A 17363-nucleotide genomic window follows, 5' to 3' on the forward strand; every position below is an offset into this window, starting at 1 on the left:
TTTTTGTAAAATGTGTTTTATTATGTGCAAAAAAGATTCAATAAACAAAAAAATTTATAAACGATTAAATATGCCCCAATGACGTGACTAGGAAGTAGGAACGAACATTTTCAACTCATAAATGGGTCCTAATTGTGGTTATCAAAATGACTCGAGCCTTCGTTATAAGCACGCTTTGTCATATACGATATAGCAATACTATTGTAATTTTGCAATATTATTTGTAGTCCATATTTAAACGGTGCGAACACTTAATTTCAGTATAAACTGTTTTTATTTGACATTAAATATATTTTGATAAAACAAGTCACTCACGTAATTTATATATTTCGATCCACAACAAGAACTATCGATAGCATCACTTCATCACCCGCAGAAAAAGCTCAGCGACAAGTTAGGTCTTATCTTATCTTATCTTCTAATTTTCGGGGGCTTGCGGATACACTTCGACCCATAGGGATCTTTTGTGTAGTTGCCCCCTAAGGATAGATCCGTCAGCTACTCAAGAACAAGAGACAAGTTAGATGATCAGGCCGCGTAGCCAACGTTACAATCGTTCACGCTCCGTAACGTATCGGAGCTATGTCTCTCTATCACTCTTCTATATTAGTGCGACTGTGACAGTTGCGTTTCGTTCGCCACGGAGCGTGAACGATATGCACGTTGGCTACGCGACCGGGCCTACTTCGAAACTCAAAAATCTAAAATTCGTTATCTGCTTCTCTATCGATTAGAGAGGCACTTAACGAAATTTATTTTATTCGATATAAATTTTCGCGGTTGGGGGCTGGTTGTGCTTTTCGAGAATTGATCGTAGATGGACATCGAAAAAAAAAACTTAAATTCCATATGACCTGTTACGAATCACGGGGTTTTTTTTATATTTATTTTGTGTACGTAAACATTTTGTACAAATTATTAGATTAGTTTTATACTAGTTTGCATACTTGGTAAATAATACGTAGATTTTTTTTTACTAGTAAGCCTTATACCTAGATGTTTTTACTGCTGTTTAAAATATTTACAAACTACACTGCATTGACTACTTAAAACTTCAAAAGGATCACACATATTACATAATATAGGACTCAGGGTACGGTGCCACTGGACTTTAAACTTATGCTGCCACATCTACCCTCGAGAACGCAGCTCTCGCGACTGCCCTCTGAACAGCCGGCCAAGGCAAGCTATTGGCAGAGAATCGGGTATGATGACAGAGGCAGAGTCCGGGTAACAGAACTCCCCGACTCCAAAATCATAATTGGGTCAATTTTTTAGTCAAATTTAAAAAAAATCTGTTGGATAAATAGAGTTCCCTATTCCTGTACAATATAAGCGTAATTTCACTTTCTCAGAGTTACGAAAACGTATTGTATTTCCGTAACTCAACGAGTATTTACATACATTTTCGAGACAAGTATTAAATCTAGGGGCACGGCTGTGCCTCCGCCAAGACGAGACATTCATATTCCGCCCATAATGAGGAGCTCTACAATCCAACCAATTTAATAAAATAATAAAAAAATTCAACAAAAAAATGAATTAGAAAATCGGCCCAATTATAAGTGTCATAAATACTGTTATGCTTATTACAGTACACACTTTTTGGAGTAGAACTATTCGTTACACTTTAATGAGGCATAAATATTGTGTCATCTAATTTTGAAATATGTTTAAAAGAAACAAGTATTAAAAATATAAGCATTGAATATACCTACTGTTTGTTTAACTACAACTTCAACCTGTTATATCTGTTGGTAGATTGACCAAGTCTCTTCCAGGACCAAGTCTCCCCAGTCTCCCCTATTTGTAAGTTCTGTAGAGCCAGAAGAATAAGGGCAAAGTTTTCATTAAATTACAAAACTAATGTCCCCTAAGTTGTTATTGCATTTTTAAAGTTATTCAATATGATCTGTGGAAAGTTGCTGAAGTGGCATTACTTGTTGAAAACTTAAACTACCGTAGTTTCCCTGCAAGTGGGTCTAGAAATATAAGTTTTCATGAAGCACTAGGGAAATAGAAAGATGATTTGTGATGAAGCTTAGTAAACGGTATAACTTTCGAGGTTTGCAGTTATTGATAAGTTCTAAAACTGCATACAATAATCTATTCAAAGAAAAAGGAATTAGATCCGAAAGTATAACCATTACTTTTTAACAATTTTTTGATTCTGAAACTGTCAAAATGTACAATTAGAGAAAATTGCATTTAAAGTGAACCTCAAGCATGAAAATATTACTTCTTCTGCAAAGTTACGTAGTGATTGTTACCAAATTGAAAGATCCAAGGTCAATCATATATTTCAGATTCATCCGCAGTTGTCATAATTTTAAAAAAAATTGGGAATCTCTCCCAAAATTTTTTAACATGAAATCGCTAATGTCATTTCGGATATGGGTGAATGTGGTAAATATGCATTCAGTTTGATGTCCTGCGGTGGCAGCATGGTTCCATTTTTATCACTTGTCACTATGCCCGTCACTTTCGTGCTTACTTACTTGTTAGAACGTGACAGGCATGGTGACAAATGATAAAGAGCTGACCATCTTAGTCCTACTGGACCCAAATTTATGAGATGACAAGCTCGAAAATGGTGGGGGTAGTTACTGTGACGTCATAAAGTTCAAATTCAACTCCGGATTTCATGTCATTTCATTTTCGCTCTTGTCATCTGACATCTCATATAAATAAATATTATATAAATACCTATATTTGTGTTCAGGACATCAAACTGAATTAATTGATACCATATTTACCCATATCCGAGATGACATGAACGGAAAGTTACCTAAACATAATAAATTTAAAAAAATAATTCGGACAAGCATTATGAATTAAGAATATGAAAATTAAGATTATGAATTCCGGGCGCACCTCGTTCCATACATTATCTGTGGATGAGTACTTACGCCGGATCCAGACTTTGATTACCTACTGTAATTTACATACAGATGATAGTGAGACAACTGATCAATGGGGTTGGCGACTGTCAAAGGTTTCCACAGATGGCGCCATCATATGTAGCTTGCCCCTGTCTCTAGTTTTGTGTTATGACATGACATTTGGCTAAAAGGGCTGGAATCCAGGTCATAAACAACAAATTAAACAAATATTATAGGACATTATTACACAAATTGACTAAGTCCCACAGTAAGCTCAATAAGGCTTGTGTTGACAGTACTTAGACAACGACATATATAATATATAAATATTTATAAACACTTAAATACATAGAATACACCCATGACTCAGGAAAAAATATCAATGCTCATCACACGAATACATTTGGACCCGGATTTGAACCCGGGACCATCAGCTTCGTAGGCAGGGTCACTGCCCACTAGGCCAAGCCGGTCGTCAATATATAGGTCATAAAAAAAAACAAAAATAATTTGAGAGTGACAGGGCGACCAAATCTTCGACCCGTCAACCGCATAGGAATTCGGAATCGCAAAGCACTGGAATTCAGACTAACAGGCCAATTCGGGAGTAGTTATCGTGCATTTCGCTTGTACTTGTCCGCACGTATTGGCGCGAGCAATATGCACGATAACTAAATTATATCACTCAGCTCAGATATCAGTGTACGTCTGAATTGATCTGTATGAATTTAAATTACAGATTCAGCGGCAGTATCATGGTCGCATTTTTATCACTTGTCATGTCATACGTCACTTTCACACATACTTGTTAGAACATGACAGACATAATAACAGATGGTAAAAAACTGACCATCTTAGCCCTACAGATTCGGATTCAGATTGTGTGAGACCTCCTTAAGGTTTACGAAATTGTCAAAAATTCAGATCATCCTCTTTGCCTAGCTTACTAAAATTCGGTTATTAGTAGACATAATAATTTTTAAGAAAAAAAAAACCAACTTCAATGAGGGAGACCGCTGAAAGAAAGATTATTGTTGTTTTTGGATTTCATTGGATTATTGGGATTAGTCCGGTTTCCTCACGATGTTTTCCTTCACCGAAAAGCGACTGGTAAAATATCAAATGATATTTCGTAGGTACATAACAGTACCGAAAAACTCATTGGTACGAGACGGGGTTTGAACCTGGATAAGTTTTTGACGGGCTAAATATCGAATGGTGGCTGACCAAATTGAGTGACCCATATATATATAAATCCATTAATCGTATTTACTATGAACAATTAGATATACATGATGCATATGGTTTACAATTTTAATAAACACGGTGAAATTATTTGGTGATCAGGAGTTAAAAAATATTAATTACCAACCTAAATAGAATTCAATACGCAATATTTTAATAAACACGGTGAAATTATTTAGTGATCAGGAGTTAAAAAATATTAATTACCAACTTAAATAGAATTCAATACGCAATATTTTAATAAACACGGTGAAATTATTTAGTGATCAGGAGTTAAAAAATATTAATTACCAACCTAAATAGAATTCAATACGCAATATTTTAATAAACACGGTGAAATTAATCAATGATCAGTAGTTAAAAATTATTAATTACCAACCTAAATAGAATTCAATACGCGATCGCCATCGATTACTGAGTTAAAAAATATGCTACCTGTAGGGCTAAGATGGTCGGCTCTTTATCATTTGTCACCATGTCTAACAAGTATGTAAGTGCGAAAGTGACAGGCATAGTGACAGGTGACAAAAATACGACCATGATACCGCTGCTGATCAGTGATCACCGATTAAATTTCACCGTGTATATGTAAATACGAACCATTACATATTGATGAAGCACATCTTGCATATGGATTCTATTTTTATCATAATTATGTAAATATAAGTACTCAGGCACTGATGTTTTGGCATTCGTTATCACGCAAACAAAACCTGCAAAATAACGGTAAGCGTTGTTTCATAACATTTATTTGTAAAATAGTGCCAGTGAACAATGGGGCACTGGATTAACAGCATTCAGTCCAATTTACATGGAAACAGTGAATAAATCCGTTTATTGTGAAATATACCGAGGTATGGTTAAGATTTCATTTATTTATATTAAGAGACTGCCAATACCTAAAATGCGCACACTGGACGCATTGTAGTAGGTAAATGATATAGCACTATCGCATGTTACTGATGGGACTCGGCAAAAATAAGAAAACAATTGAAATAAAAAAATGTGGATTATTTGTGTAATATTACTCGTCAACGGTATAGGTATTGTTTTGAAACTGTTCTTTTAATTGCAGACCCGTAAGTCAAAAAAATAAAGACAGAACCATTTAATGGTAATTTTAAGACCCATCTTTGAAATTATTTTCTTTCGAGTCGATTTTGTTCAATCATGTATCGACTACGGCCATGGTCTTTGAAATATAATGAATATTAACGTATATATTTTTGCTTTATTGAAACAAACAGTTATTCTGTCTGTGTATGATAAAGACCCTGACCAAAGTTTTAGTCATAATTTTGCATTTTTTTAGAACTCTTTTTTTTGCTCTATGTGGCACGACCGAGGTTTGAACGCACAGTTTTAGACCGCAACGTACATACAAAAGATTAAAGTTTCAAATATTAATCGTCATGATTCACATTTTCTACCTTTTAGGGCATAAAGGACTTGTTTAGAGCCAAGGTTTGGACTAATACACTAAATAGGTACCTAAGATAAATAAGATAATGCATCTATGTATTTCTTTTTTTTTACTATTGCGCATCACGGAACAATGGTCTTCTGGACTGGGTCTTTTCACACTTTAAGAGAATGTAATGGGGACACCGAGCGGATGCTGCCCTTACCCTTACCCGTGTCATGGGACGCACTCAGAGGCACCACCCGCTAGGGTGTTAAGACTATTGAGAGTTGATGGAATCTAAAATGAACTAAGCTTGGTGAAAGCAATGGACTAAATACTGGGCTATGGGATATAAAACCGGACGCCTGCCTAATAAAATGGTATACAATTTTAAAATACTGCCGAAGACTGTTGTTTCGCCAAAATGATGATAGTTTTTAAGAGTATGCTTATTGTATGTATGTATGTCTATGGGCTATGGAAGGTAGAGGCAAGGAACATAAACTCCATATACCAAAAATTGTCCGACAAAAAACCATAAATAGGTGGCGCTACAATACCCAGAATACTTGAGAAAAAAATCTAGTCGTAGACAGCGCATTTCACTCCGTCAATAACGCTACTCTAGTAGCGCTACTGTGGAGAGATTTGGAACTATTATTTATAGCTGACAGCTGGACACTTTTGCAACAGTTTTGCCTAAGGAGATTTTGTTCGTTGCCCTTATCTTCCATACTATAGGCCTTTGATGCCTGAAAACAAATAATTATTGTTTTGATTTGGTTTGTAAACTATTATTTTGTCAACAGTCAATGTTTTATACATTGTTACAGGTTCTTCTGAATAACGGCCTGATTATTCTTAAATTGCCCTGAGCTGGAAATGGGTAATTTTCCAGCTATTATCTTATTAGTTTGTTTCATCGGTACTTCTGGTGAAAATTTGTTAAGTAACAAAGTAAGTACCTACATTAATAAAACTACTACCTTTATGCTACTACTAGGACCCTACCATGTTCTAATACTTAACGGATCAAAAAGAGATAATATGTCTCTATAGGGACCGTGCGCGTTGTAGGGTCTGCCATCTTGTGGCCTGAATTGGAAACATTACTTCAAAAAAAAGAATTGTAGAAATATGTTTCTACCTGGAAGAGTACTCCAGGAAGACAGATATTTTAGCGCGTTGTTTCATCATCATCACGTGTCAATACCAACAGCTTTGTCTTGTTTGGGATCCGGATCCCAGGGTGCGTAGACAAGATGCCAATCGTTCACTGTCCGTAGCGTAGCTCTCTCTATCACTCGTACGTATTAGTGTGACACTGACACAGTTGCGTTTCGTTCGCTACGGATTGTTAACGATTCTTGTATCTCGCCTAGGGAATGCTAACCGGTTAACCGGTTAACCGGTTACCCGGTAATTTGACCAATATTACAGTCGGTAAAATACCGGTAATTTCCAGCCGTAACCGGGAATTTACCGAACGTTGTATAGGCAAATAAAAATGTAACAACCTGTTGAATTAGCCCATCTATGTCTTCGTACTTACAAAAAAAAAACAATTACTACGGTTTACGATTACGAAGAGACACTTAAAATACTTACTTTTCTGCATCTTATGATCTCGTCGGAGTAGGAACTAGGAAGCAATGTTTTGTGACAAATGAGTGGTCGCTAATCCCTCGCCCTTTCCCTTCTCGCCACCCCTACCCGACCCCCATTACTATGTTCAGTGTCCTTTTAAAAAATTTAAATTGAAAGATTTAGTCGTTGGAATTGTACACCTTTTGTTACGTAATATCTAAATAACAAGTATTGGTTTCTATTAGCACGTTTTTTCATCTTGCCTTTTAATAATGAGGTCGCAAGCGTGCGTCCCCGGTAATAGGTGACGAGAAGGGATAGTTTTTAAAAATTCATATAAATGATGGTAGTAAATTATACAAAATGATGTATAAGAACAGTTTCAGCAAATGTTGTAGATTGTTTAAGTATCAAAATTACGTTGAAATTAAGTCAATTTTCAGAGAAATTGTCACTTGTTTTGAAGTAATTTCTGGAGAAAATTGATTTCGTCTAACTTTCATTTACACTACTTCAAATTTATAGTAACAACAATGTAGTTTATTAAAGTTGAAGTACAGGATATGTGTAATACAAAATTACCATTTTTAGCAGTCCAAACTTAACGAAATTTACAAATAAGATCGACAAAATCACTGCTTTTCGCGCGTTTACCTAAACGTCCATCAGAAAAAAAATCATTACTAATTAAGTGAGTCTGTTTTAAAAAAAAATATTATAATGAAAGATAACAAGACGTGCTAATAGAAACCAGTACTTGTTATTTTTAATAGTCAAAAAAAGCGCAATTTCATGCGCTTAATCTATCAATTTGACATTTTTGCGACTAAAATCGATAACGGCCTCTTAAAGTGCAATTTTAAAGTAACTAGTGTTAAAATGATATGAAGCTAATCTTGCTGTTAAATTTTTTTTTTTTTCTTATATTTACTAGATTTTAATGAATGTTGATTACGGTTTTAGTCACTTTAATAACAATATTATATTGATAGATGTGTAAATGCAAACGTGTATGACATTTAAATGACGACTGTCACTTTTTTGTTACCCTTTGATTACTGCGATTTTTAAAGAATTAAAAAAGTTTAATGTTGCTTATTTAATGTACAAGTTCATTTCGCTTTGAAATGATACATGTTTGATTTTTTATTTATTATGATTAGTAAATATATCTTGTTTAATGTTTATAGTTTATTTTCATTATTTTGTTTTGTCGATGTTTCTATAACGTGCTGTTGATTACTTTTAAAGGTTACTGACGAAAATAAGGACACAATCAATAATAATGCAAAATCAATGTTTTTTATTTCATAAACGTATAACCGGTAATTTACCGGTTAACCGGTTTGTGGGACCTCGCGTCGGTAAATTACCGGTAATGAAAAACGCCCGGTTATTGCATTCCCTAATCTCGCCTACGTACCAAGCGGTGGCAGCATGGTTGCAATTTTATCACCTGGGACTATGTCTTTCACTTTCGCACTTACATACTTAAAAGAACGTGACAGGAATGGTGACAGGCGATAAAAATACGACCGTGCTACCGCCGCAGGTGAGCTATCGTTTAACTAAAATATCGCTTATAGGGACCGTGCGCGTTGAACCATAAACATGTACATTTACACGTCACGTGTTTTCTTGTGCATAGTAGGTTCTGCCATCTTTTGGGCTACATCGGAACAATAAACATCACATTTACGCCTCGCGCCAAAAATCTGACGGTTCCTGTGCTGCCTCCTACAGTTCATGCACGCCCCTATAGAAAACGCCAAACAAAACTTAATTCATGTACTGAAACGATCACGTCCCTTTTCATTGCATCTGTCATCCTCATACATTTTATTTTTCGATTGGCATTTGTCGATATACGATCGTCGATTGCCATCGCCCATAGATACCTGCAATATCAGAGGGGTTGTAAATGCGTTGCCGGTTTTTGATGGGAGTACGCTTATTTCTTGAAAGTTTGAAGGTCGCATCGGTAAGGAAGTACAGCAGGCGGTCATTCCACAGTTTAGCTGTACGAGGCAGGAAGTTTCTGGAGAAAGCACATTTGAGAACTACCAACCATCTAAGTGGTGAAGATGGAAATGTTGTTGTGTAGGGTGATGGTGGAAAGAAGCGGCAGGAATAAATCCGAATGATGCATGCTACTTACTAGCCAACTTAAGAAAATTAAATTCAATTTTCAGGAGGATTCATTGAATGAGATATTGACCGTCGAGTCTAAATTACAAAATAATGGCGCTGCTTTGGAGCACGACAGAGTGAGTAAATATTTTTCTGCCCTGTCTCATAACATCGACTTTTCTCGAGATAGTTCATCCGGTTAGAATGCAATACAGCAATGTAGTTGAATCAGGAATTTCACCTTACAGCAATGTAGTTGGATCAGGAATTTCACCTTACGGAATATAGTTGAATCAGGAATTTCACGTTACGGCACAGCTGAATCAGGAATTTCAGTTATCGCGGAAGTAATGCGGCGAACGTCACACAATTTCTCAAGGAAATAAAAAAACAGATACTCAGGCGAAAATATCGCAATGCCATGGACGATAGAGAAAGGACGACAAACTTTTATGGCAGAACTGTTGCCAAAGTGATCAGCTTTCAGCTTTAAATAATAATTCCTAAACTTACATGAACTATAGAGGTATAATAATATAAAGATGAAAATGGGGGGGGGGGTTAGCAAATAACCCGACCAAATTACGTAGGTTGCTTATAGTACGTTGTCAGGAATGTTAAAACATGTTTTTAATTTTGTCCCATTGCATGTGTTCTGACCCTCAGCCCTATGTTCTGGCACCCGCTTTAAAAGTCTTATTTTCCTTTTCAGTTTGCCCGGCACGCAGAAGTGGTAGTAACAGTGACAGAATCAATAATCAAACACCTCATGAAAGAACTCGGTCGACGCTACCCCCAGGCAAAGAGACAACCCAAGTCATTAAAGAAGGTCATCAGAAACCTCAAGCAGAAACTTGAGAACTATGTCCACGCGCAGAAACCACTACGCACGAGACCACCTGAAAGCAGTAATGGAAAGAAAGGAAGAAAAGGAAAGAAAGGAAGAAAAACGAAAAGGATACGTAAAGTAAAGAAAAATAAAAAGAAACTTCGTGTGTTCGATAAAGTTTACAATGAAATATGATTATGATTAGAGAAAATTTTCAAAAGAAGAAAAAAAACATTAACAGCATTATATGGATTTGTATTCATTGATTGTTATTATACTCGTATCAAACCTAAAGTCCTAGATTCCTATTTAGTTTTTAAGGTTCAAAGGGTAGACTAGACAAACAGGCATATTCTAATTTTTTTTATACTACGTCGGTGGCAAACAAGCTTACGGCCCACCTGATGGTAAGCAGTCTCCTTAGCCTATGTACAGTCAGCATCAAAAGTAGCGGATCAAACAACGTTTCAAAAGTAGTAGATACTGTAGCAGCTTAACAAAAAGTGATGGTTCTATATGCAGAACAACGATATATAAAATATACTTTTGAACGTAAATTTTAGAAATTGATCTATAATTAGAAAAAATCTGGAATATCAGATAGTTTTGGCGCGTTGTTTTATCCGCTACTATTGATGCGCTTTACCGGCCCTAAACCCCCCCCCCCCCCCCTCCTCGCTCGTTGAGGTCTGCAACAGTCAAAAGTGACATTTTTGGTTGAAGAAATTTCACTTTTGACACTGACGGATCCGATCCATATCTAATCCAGATCGAATTCTAAACCTATAATTAAAATTAGAATACGGATACCGGACCATGAGCTCCTTTAGAAGATGGTAAGAAATGTAAGGTTTTCCTAGTGTGAACAAAAGACGTGACAAATAAGTTGTAAATTATTGGGTATCATTCCAATAATAATGTAAAACAATCTGTCGTTTACCTTACATATCGAAACTGGATAATATACATAGATTATTCCTTAGAGAAAGCTAACTTTAGTCGAAGTCTGTCTGCCAATAGCGAGGTTGATAATCATACCAAGATTTGACGTTTAAAGTACGGAGACAAGTGAAATTTACTTATTCGGCTTCTCTACCTGTCATTATACATTCATGATTAGATTAGATTAGATTAGATGATTTATTTCATGAAAGACAATTACATAATAAATTTGCATTGATGTCAAAAATATAAGAAATTCTATCATGATCGTCAAAATAAAATAAAAATGAAAATAATAACAGTACTAATGAAATAAAATTATAGCTCCAATAAGGATTGTCAATACAATTAGAATAACAGTAAGTAGTTAAATACTTACAAAATCCAAAATATAAATTTACAATGTCAAAACTTACGAAAATACGAGAACAATAAAAATAAAAATAAACACTAATAAAAGAACAAACATAATAGGCATGAAGAAAAGTTTATATTGTCTATTCCTCATAACAGCACTTGTACTAAACTAAAACGATACGAAACGAAACGATGTAAAGTTTTTTCTTATTCATTTTGTCGTAATCATAGAAAAAGTATTTTATGCAACGTTGTATAAGTAAGTCAAAAAATGCTCGGATCGTATTCCCATATAATGTTCTCCAACGCCAGCGGCTTCGACTCACATTACATTGTAACCCACGCCACTCGCCATTTTTACCCTTCTTATACAACGGTTGCATAAAATACTATTACGGTTGCATAAAATATGAGATTATTTGCAAAAAAATGAACTTAGGGTCGGTTGCACCAAACCGTCTGTCACCGTTAAAGCGTTCGCTAAATTTTATTTATTGTATGGGAAGTTTCATACCTCACTGCTGTCTGACGTTGATCACGTCCGCTAAGTGTGGTTGGTGCAACTGGCCCTTAATTGTTAATCGATGTTTTATTATTATAGTCAGAATGATTTGAGTCAATGTCAACTGTCATTTATAGTTATTAATGCAATTGAGATAAGAATAACTGAACTGAAAGAGGTTTTCAAATAGTTAATGAATGAGCTAATGCTTTTAATTAATAATGTTTTAAGTTTCAAGGATGAATCACATTTGTTATGATTTAGAATCGCTTGAAATCGATATAGATAGAGCACTTGAGTCGATATTTTTTTAATGATACAGGAGGCAAACGAGCAAACGGATCATCTGATGGTAAGTGATTACCACCGCCCATGGATCCCCGCAACACCAGGGGGGTTGTAAGTGCGTTGCCAACCTTTAAGATAGACGCTCTTTTCTTGCAGGTTTGATTGTAGTATCGGTCCGGAAATACCGCAGGCGACAGTTAATTCCACAGTTTAGCTGAATAGCTGTTTAAAATTGTTTGTGTGTTTGTTCTGTTTGTAGCTGTTTAATGTGTGTGTGTGTGTGTGTGTGTATTTAATTAATACACTAGCACTAGTACGTCTTTGCCCCCGAAAAACCGGGTTGTGTTGATGATTATTCATATTGATCAAGGTACGAATAGGTATTAAAATAAATAGTTCAACATTTTCTATGCTTTAATATGTACAACAATATCAAATAGTTTCCTTCTTTTCACATAATCCGCAGACTTAATCATCTTTTTTCTCGGTTTTCTTTTCTCGATATTTCTCGATTTGTCATGTTGTTGTATTTTGCCTCTTCTATATTTCACCGATTTGGGTTCTCTCGTATCTCTATTCTCATTTGTTTCTACGATATTATCTCTTCTTGATTCTGTCAGCTCATTCGATCTTGCGTCAAACTCCGACGAGACAACTATATCATTTGTTTTAACGACATTATCTTTGCTTCTTGATTTCACCGGCCTACGCACTCTTTTGTCATACTCTAATGAAACAACATTTTCATTCGTTTCGTCGACATTTTGGCTTCTTTTAGATTCCGCTATACTAGTCACTTTTGTTACATATTCGTTTGTTATGGCTCTATTGTTTGGTCTTCTTGTGGCATACTCCAACGAAACTACTCTGTCGTTCGTCTTAACAATATTATTTCTTCTTTTAGATTTTATTTGTCTAGGAACTGGGTTATACTTTTTCTTTTTTCTCTTTCTTTTTGCAGCTTTTTCTTTAGTTTTTACGATATTATCTTTCCTCGATTCCAACAGACTATTCATTATTGTGTCATAGTCTAATGAAACAACATTTTCGTTCGTTAATACCATATTATCTGGTCTTTCAAATTCCGCTGCCCTAAGCACTTCTGTGTCATACTCCAAAGAAACAACTGTATCGTTCGTTTGTACGTCTAATTCCTGAAACAATAATTACTTATGAGATATATGAAAGCTATTTACTTCTATTTTTATGTTACATATATTACACTAAAATATAACTCTAAAACTAAAAGATATTTAAACCTATTTACAAAAATATTTTAAAGTAACTTTGAAAGGCAAAAACGATTTCGTTTATTTTTAATTAAATAAAAACGAGGGCATATCATAGATAGAGACTAAAATATAAACAGCAGTCATACATTTTCATAAATACCTCCAAATGACTCGCCGCTAATCTTTTGTTTTGCTTGTACCTGGAAAAAGCTAAAAACCTCTTTATGAAGAATTGTTGTCATACCTACCTACCATGGAAAGTGATTGTTCGAATTCACCTTTTGGCCTAAATCGGAAACTTAAAATTGACATTGACACTTCACGTTAAAGCAGTTGTGGTTGTTGTAGGTTCTGTCATCTTGTGGCGTAAATTAGATACTTAAGCTTGGTATTTACATTTCGAATCAATAAACAAGGGACTCTTGTGCTCTCCCCTAGAATTCATGCACGCTTATTATGTTTGACACCCTAATTTTAGGGTCTGTCCTAATTTCGGTAATATTATTGGTGGCCTGTTTGTCGCTTATTTGCTATGAATTAAAATTGATAGTGCCAACTAAGCAATATCAACTATAAAGGGACCCACTGATTACCAGTTCGCCTGTCATCGGCCCGTCAGTTATTCGCGATGGTCAGTTTTTGCAAATAACTAACAGGCCGATATCGTCCGGAGAACTGGTAATCAGTGGGCCCCTCAAAACTGCCATAAAATTGCTCCAAAAGTTGTTTCAAAATTAGAAATATATGGTAGGTATGATGATATAGGTATATTCAGATTTAAAGTAGACCATCACTACTGTCATATTGTAACACTTAAATGGGGTTGCTACATAGTTTTCATATACATATAAAGCCCGACCAAAAATATATGATCATTGTCAAGAGGGCGCTGTTATTCTCATGTATAGGGTGACAGTTCAGTTTAGTGTGAAAAATTTAGTTCCTATGAAATTTCGCAATATGGCGCGTGATCATATATTAGTGGACAGGCTTTAAAAACTGTTGGAGCACAATTACCCAGTGGGGAGCAAAGTAGGCACATTTTACGGTACAATGTTATATATAAATAAAAAACATCACTCAAGTATCTTTAGTCGATTATCACTTGATATGTTTCGTTCCATTTCGAAGATGTACAGGTTTAGAAGATATGCCGGATAGTGAGTGATTGTGACTTTTAAATACGCGAGTGCCCCATTTTTTAAACAATTTCAATACATGAACTAACCACTGGGACATTTTCTTATCTGCTGTAACATGTATTCATACTTTACTTACTTGATAATCTTCATTATTACACAGAATGTATAAATCAAGCACTAAAATCGTTTCAAACGCCGTTATAATGTTCATTTACACGTCTCCAAATTAGCAGTTCCGGACGATACAGGAAAACCGTCATTAAATCAAGTTTAGTGATGTTTTGTAAACATCGAGTTAAACAACCTTATACAGCGTGTACCTATTTCTGATATCGTTGTTGTCCTAAGGCACCCCATAAGTGCAAAGGGCCTTCACAAGCTCACGCCACGCCTTTCTATCTTCAGCTCGCCGTCTGGCTTCACTCCAGCTCAACCCGACCGCTCGTAGCTCACCTAGGACGGACCGTTGCCAAGAGTGTACAGGGCGTCCAGAGCCACGGCTTACGTCCGGCGGTTTCCAACCGAAAGCGATAGTTGCGTTATTCATTTCCTATCATCGTATTTTTGCTATGACCACATAATCATAGGGTAGATTTTGTATAATATGGGCGAATTTTATTTTTCCATAAAAAATAATGCAGTAAGCAATAAATCACTACTTTGCTTTAAGAGAGAATAGCTTTGCGATCCTAGCGAAATAACGGTACTTTTTCTATGAAATTCCATTTTGGGAGAAAACTTTTCCACTAACCAAATCTTAACAAATCACTTTGAATTTGATGTCGATCGCTTCAGCATAATATATTCTTGGTTTATATTATATATTCCAATTTTGAACAATAGGAAAACCTACAAACCTAGTTTTTCATTGTGTCAATAACATACTAAGAAATCATATGGAGAATGGAAAATATTTAGAAAAGGAAAAATGTTTTCTCTTTTTACACATTTTCATTTAGCTTCACCGCGTATCTTCTTTGTATACATCTATATATATGTGCTTCAAATCTTGTAACTTAAATTTGAACCACTTCCTGGTGTCTGTTTGAGCTGAAATTTGGTATACATCTGTATTTCCGATGACAATGCAATAGTATACTAAAATGGAGCTGATCTGATGATGCAGACGGAAGGTAGCCAAAGGAATTCTACGATGGGAAAACTTAAACACATTGAGGTTAGGCTCATTTGAAAAGTCTCGAGAAGTACTTGATAGACATACAAAAAAAGAGAAAGTGCAGTCGGCAATTAAAGTGTGTCAAAAATATTTTTGACGGTTACTTGTTGTATTGACGATCGCCTGGTAACTTACTATGCTCTTGTAGTTAAGACTAAATTAAAAAATAACAATAAATTAAAATTCTGATGCCTATATACGTCCCACTGCTGGGCACAGGCCTCCTCTCATGCGCGAGAGGGCTTTGGCTATAGTCCCCACGCTAGCCCAATGCGGATTGGGAACTTCACTTACACCTTTGATTTTATTCGCCGATGTACGCTGGTATCCTAACGATGTTTTCCTTCAACGAAAAGCTAGTGGTAAATATCAAATGATATTTCGTACATACGTTCCGGAAATCTCATTGGTACTAGCCAGGATTTGAACCCGCGACCTCCGGATTGAAAGTCGGACTTAATATCCACTCGGCCACCACCGCTTTAAATTTTTTTAAATCTTATACAATTGTTTTATATCACTAAAACCTACATCTAGTTTAAGTTTGCGGTCTTATCAAAATTACACACTGTATACTTGTTAAAGATCAGAAGGGAAATTCAACTCCTTTGAGTTATGACCAGTGACATGCCCATTTAAAATGTAATTTAATTAGCATTGTCACCGGTAACTGTCAAGTTTTGATATTCCAAATTTAGACAAACTAGAAGTTTAAACTGATACGTAAAATAACATCATTACATCACAAACAGTAAGTCTCAATAGGTCATTCGAGTAGAAGTCAAGATAAATTATCTAAGTATCTAAATTAAATAAACACACTGGTTTCACACCTCTATAGCGATAATTACTGAATTAAAAATGGAACAATATACTGATGAAACTGATGGTACTAATGGAATATTTACGTTACTACTCGTAATTTATAAAATAACTTCAGCTTACTTTAAGAGGAAACATTAGTAGCCGTTTTTTTCATACAAACGTTCTCGACAGTTTGCTCTCTGGATGTTGGACCTAGATGAATATATTTTTTAATTAATTCAATATCTATATGTTTTGCTTTTTTTGATATTCTTGTCTTATACGAACTAGGATACTTTAAAAAGCGCTTAAAACGGCAAAATAAATACGACGTAAATAAATGCCTAGTATACAAAATCTGCAACAATAAACGCAAAAATCAAAACGGTCAGACACAGATCATTTCTCATTCCGTTCCCAAAATTTTAATTACGATTGGTTAAGCTTTGGAGGAGGAAAATGTCGAGAACGAATTGTCGATTTCTGTTATTTTTCGCCTAAAAGCTGCAGTTGTCTTTATCGCACCAATTTTATGAGCCGCCCCCACCAGCGCGACGGAGATATTTACCTAAAATTCTCAAATCTGAGAAGGGGCTCGGCTGCTATTTCCTCTTAACTAGGAACTGCAAAACCATTTAAAACGAAAATATACATCTTCATATCCATCTATATATATCAAGATTACGATATTCGAATAACTTAAGGATCTCGTATTTTTTATCTGTAATGAAACCATTTTTCAACTGTCCATGACAGTGGGTGTTATTCTGAGATTTTAATTTGATCCTTAAACAGGCCTGACGCTTTTTTTACTATTAAATATTGACAACGCGTTAATAGC

The 17363-nt window shown here is 35.4% G+C and overlaps 2 protein-coding genes across 4 annotated transcripts; one reads left to right on the plus strand and one right to left on the minus strand.

Moving 5' to 3' along the window:
* The first annotated feature begins 4894 nt into the window (after positions 1 to 4894).
* On the plus strand, positions 4895 to 10310 carry LOC133529867 (uncharacterized). Its single transcript, XM_061867671.1, has 4 exons — positions 4895 to 4981; positions 6366 to 6489; positions 9312 to 9386; positions 9962 to 10310. Exons 2-4 carry the CDS (start codon positions 6415 to 6417, stop codon positions 10271 to 10273), a joined length of 462 nt encoding a protein of 153 aa, XP_061723655.1. The 5' UTR covers positions 4895 to 4981; positions 6366 to 6414; the 3' UTR covers positions 10274 to 10310.
* A 2253-nt stretch (positions 10311 to 12563) lies between these two features.
* LOC133529770 (uncharacterized) lies at positions 12564 to 14997 on the minus strand. Of its 3 annotated transcripts, none has more exons than XM_061867580.1 (3): positions 14678 to 14997; positions 13560 to 13599; positions 12564 to 13321 (listed from the first exon to the last, which is right to left on the minus strand). In XM_061867580.1, the coding sequence occupies exons 1-3, from the start codon at positions 14689 to 14691 to the stop codon at positions 12575 to 12577; spliced, it is 801 nt and encodes a 266-aa protein (XP_061723564.1). In that variant the 5' UTR covers positions 14692 to 14997; the 3' UTR covers positions 12564 to 12574. The 3 variants fall into 3 exon arrangements, with proteins under 3 accessions (XP_061723564.1, XP_061723562.1, XP_061723563.1); XM_061867578.1 differs by having other exon boundaries at positions 13546 to 13599; XM_061867579.1 differs by having other exon boundaries at positions 13546 to 13609.
* Between the last annotated feature and the right edge of the window lie 2366 nt (positions 14998 to 17363).

Source organism: Cydia pomonella, chromosome 21 (genome assembly GCF_033807575.1).
Source record: "Cydia pomonella isolate Wapato2018A chromosome 21, ilCydPomo1, whole genome shotgun sequence".
Lineage (NCBI taxonomy): Eukaryota > Metazoa > Arthropoda > Insecta > Lepidoptera > Tortricidae > Cydia > Cydia pomonella.

Excerpts from the sequence above, each read along its gene's own strand:
- LOC133529770 (XM_061867578.1), bottom strand. The coding sequence starts at position 14,752 with ATGAACATTATAACGGCGTTTGAAACGATTTTAGTGCTTGATTTATAC. Across the intron at positions 13,600-14,677 it reads GTAATAATGAAGATTATCAA|GTACAAGCAAAACAAAAGAT; the intron begins GTAAGTAAAGTA and ends AGCTTTTTCCAG. Across the intron at positions 13,322-13,545 it reads TTGGAGGTATTTATGAAAAT|GAATTAGACGTACAAACGAA; the intron begins GTATGACTGCTG and ends TTATTGTTTCAG.
- LOC133529867 (XM_061867671.1), top strand. The coding sequence starts at position 6,415 with ATGGGTAATTTTCCAGCTATTATCTTATTAGTTTGTTTCATCGGTACT. Across the intron at positions 6,490-9,311 it reads AAAATTTGTTAAGTAACAAA|GAGGATTCATTGAATGAGAT; the intron begins GTAAGTACCTAC and ends TTCAATTTTCAG. Across the intron at positions 9,387-9,961 it reads CTGCTTTGGAGCACGACAGA|TTTGCCCGGCACGCAGAAGT; the intron begins GTGAGTAAATAT and ends TTTCCTTTTCAG.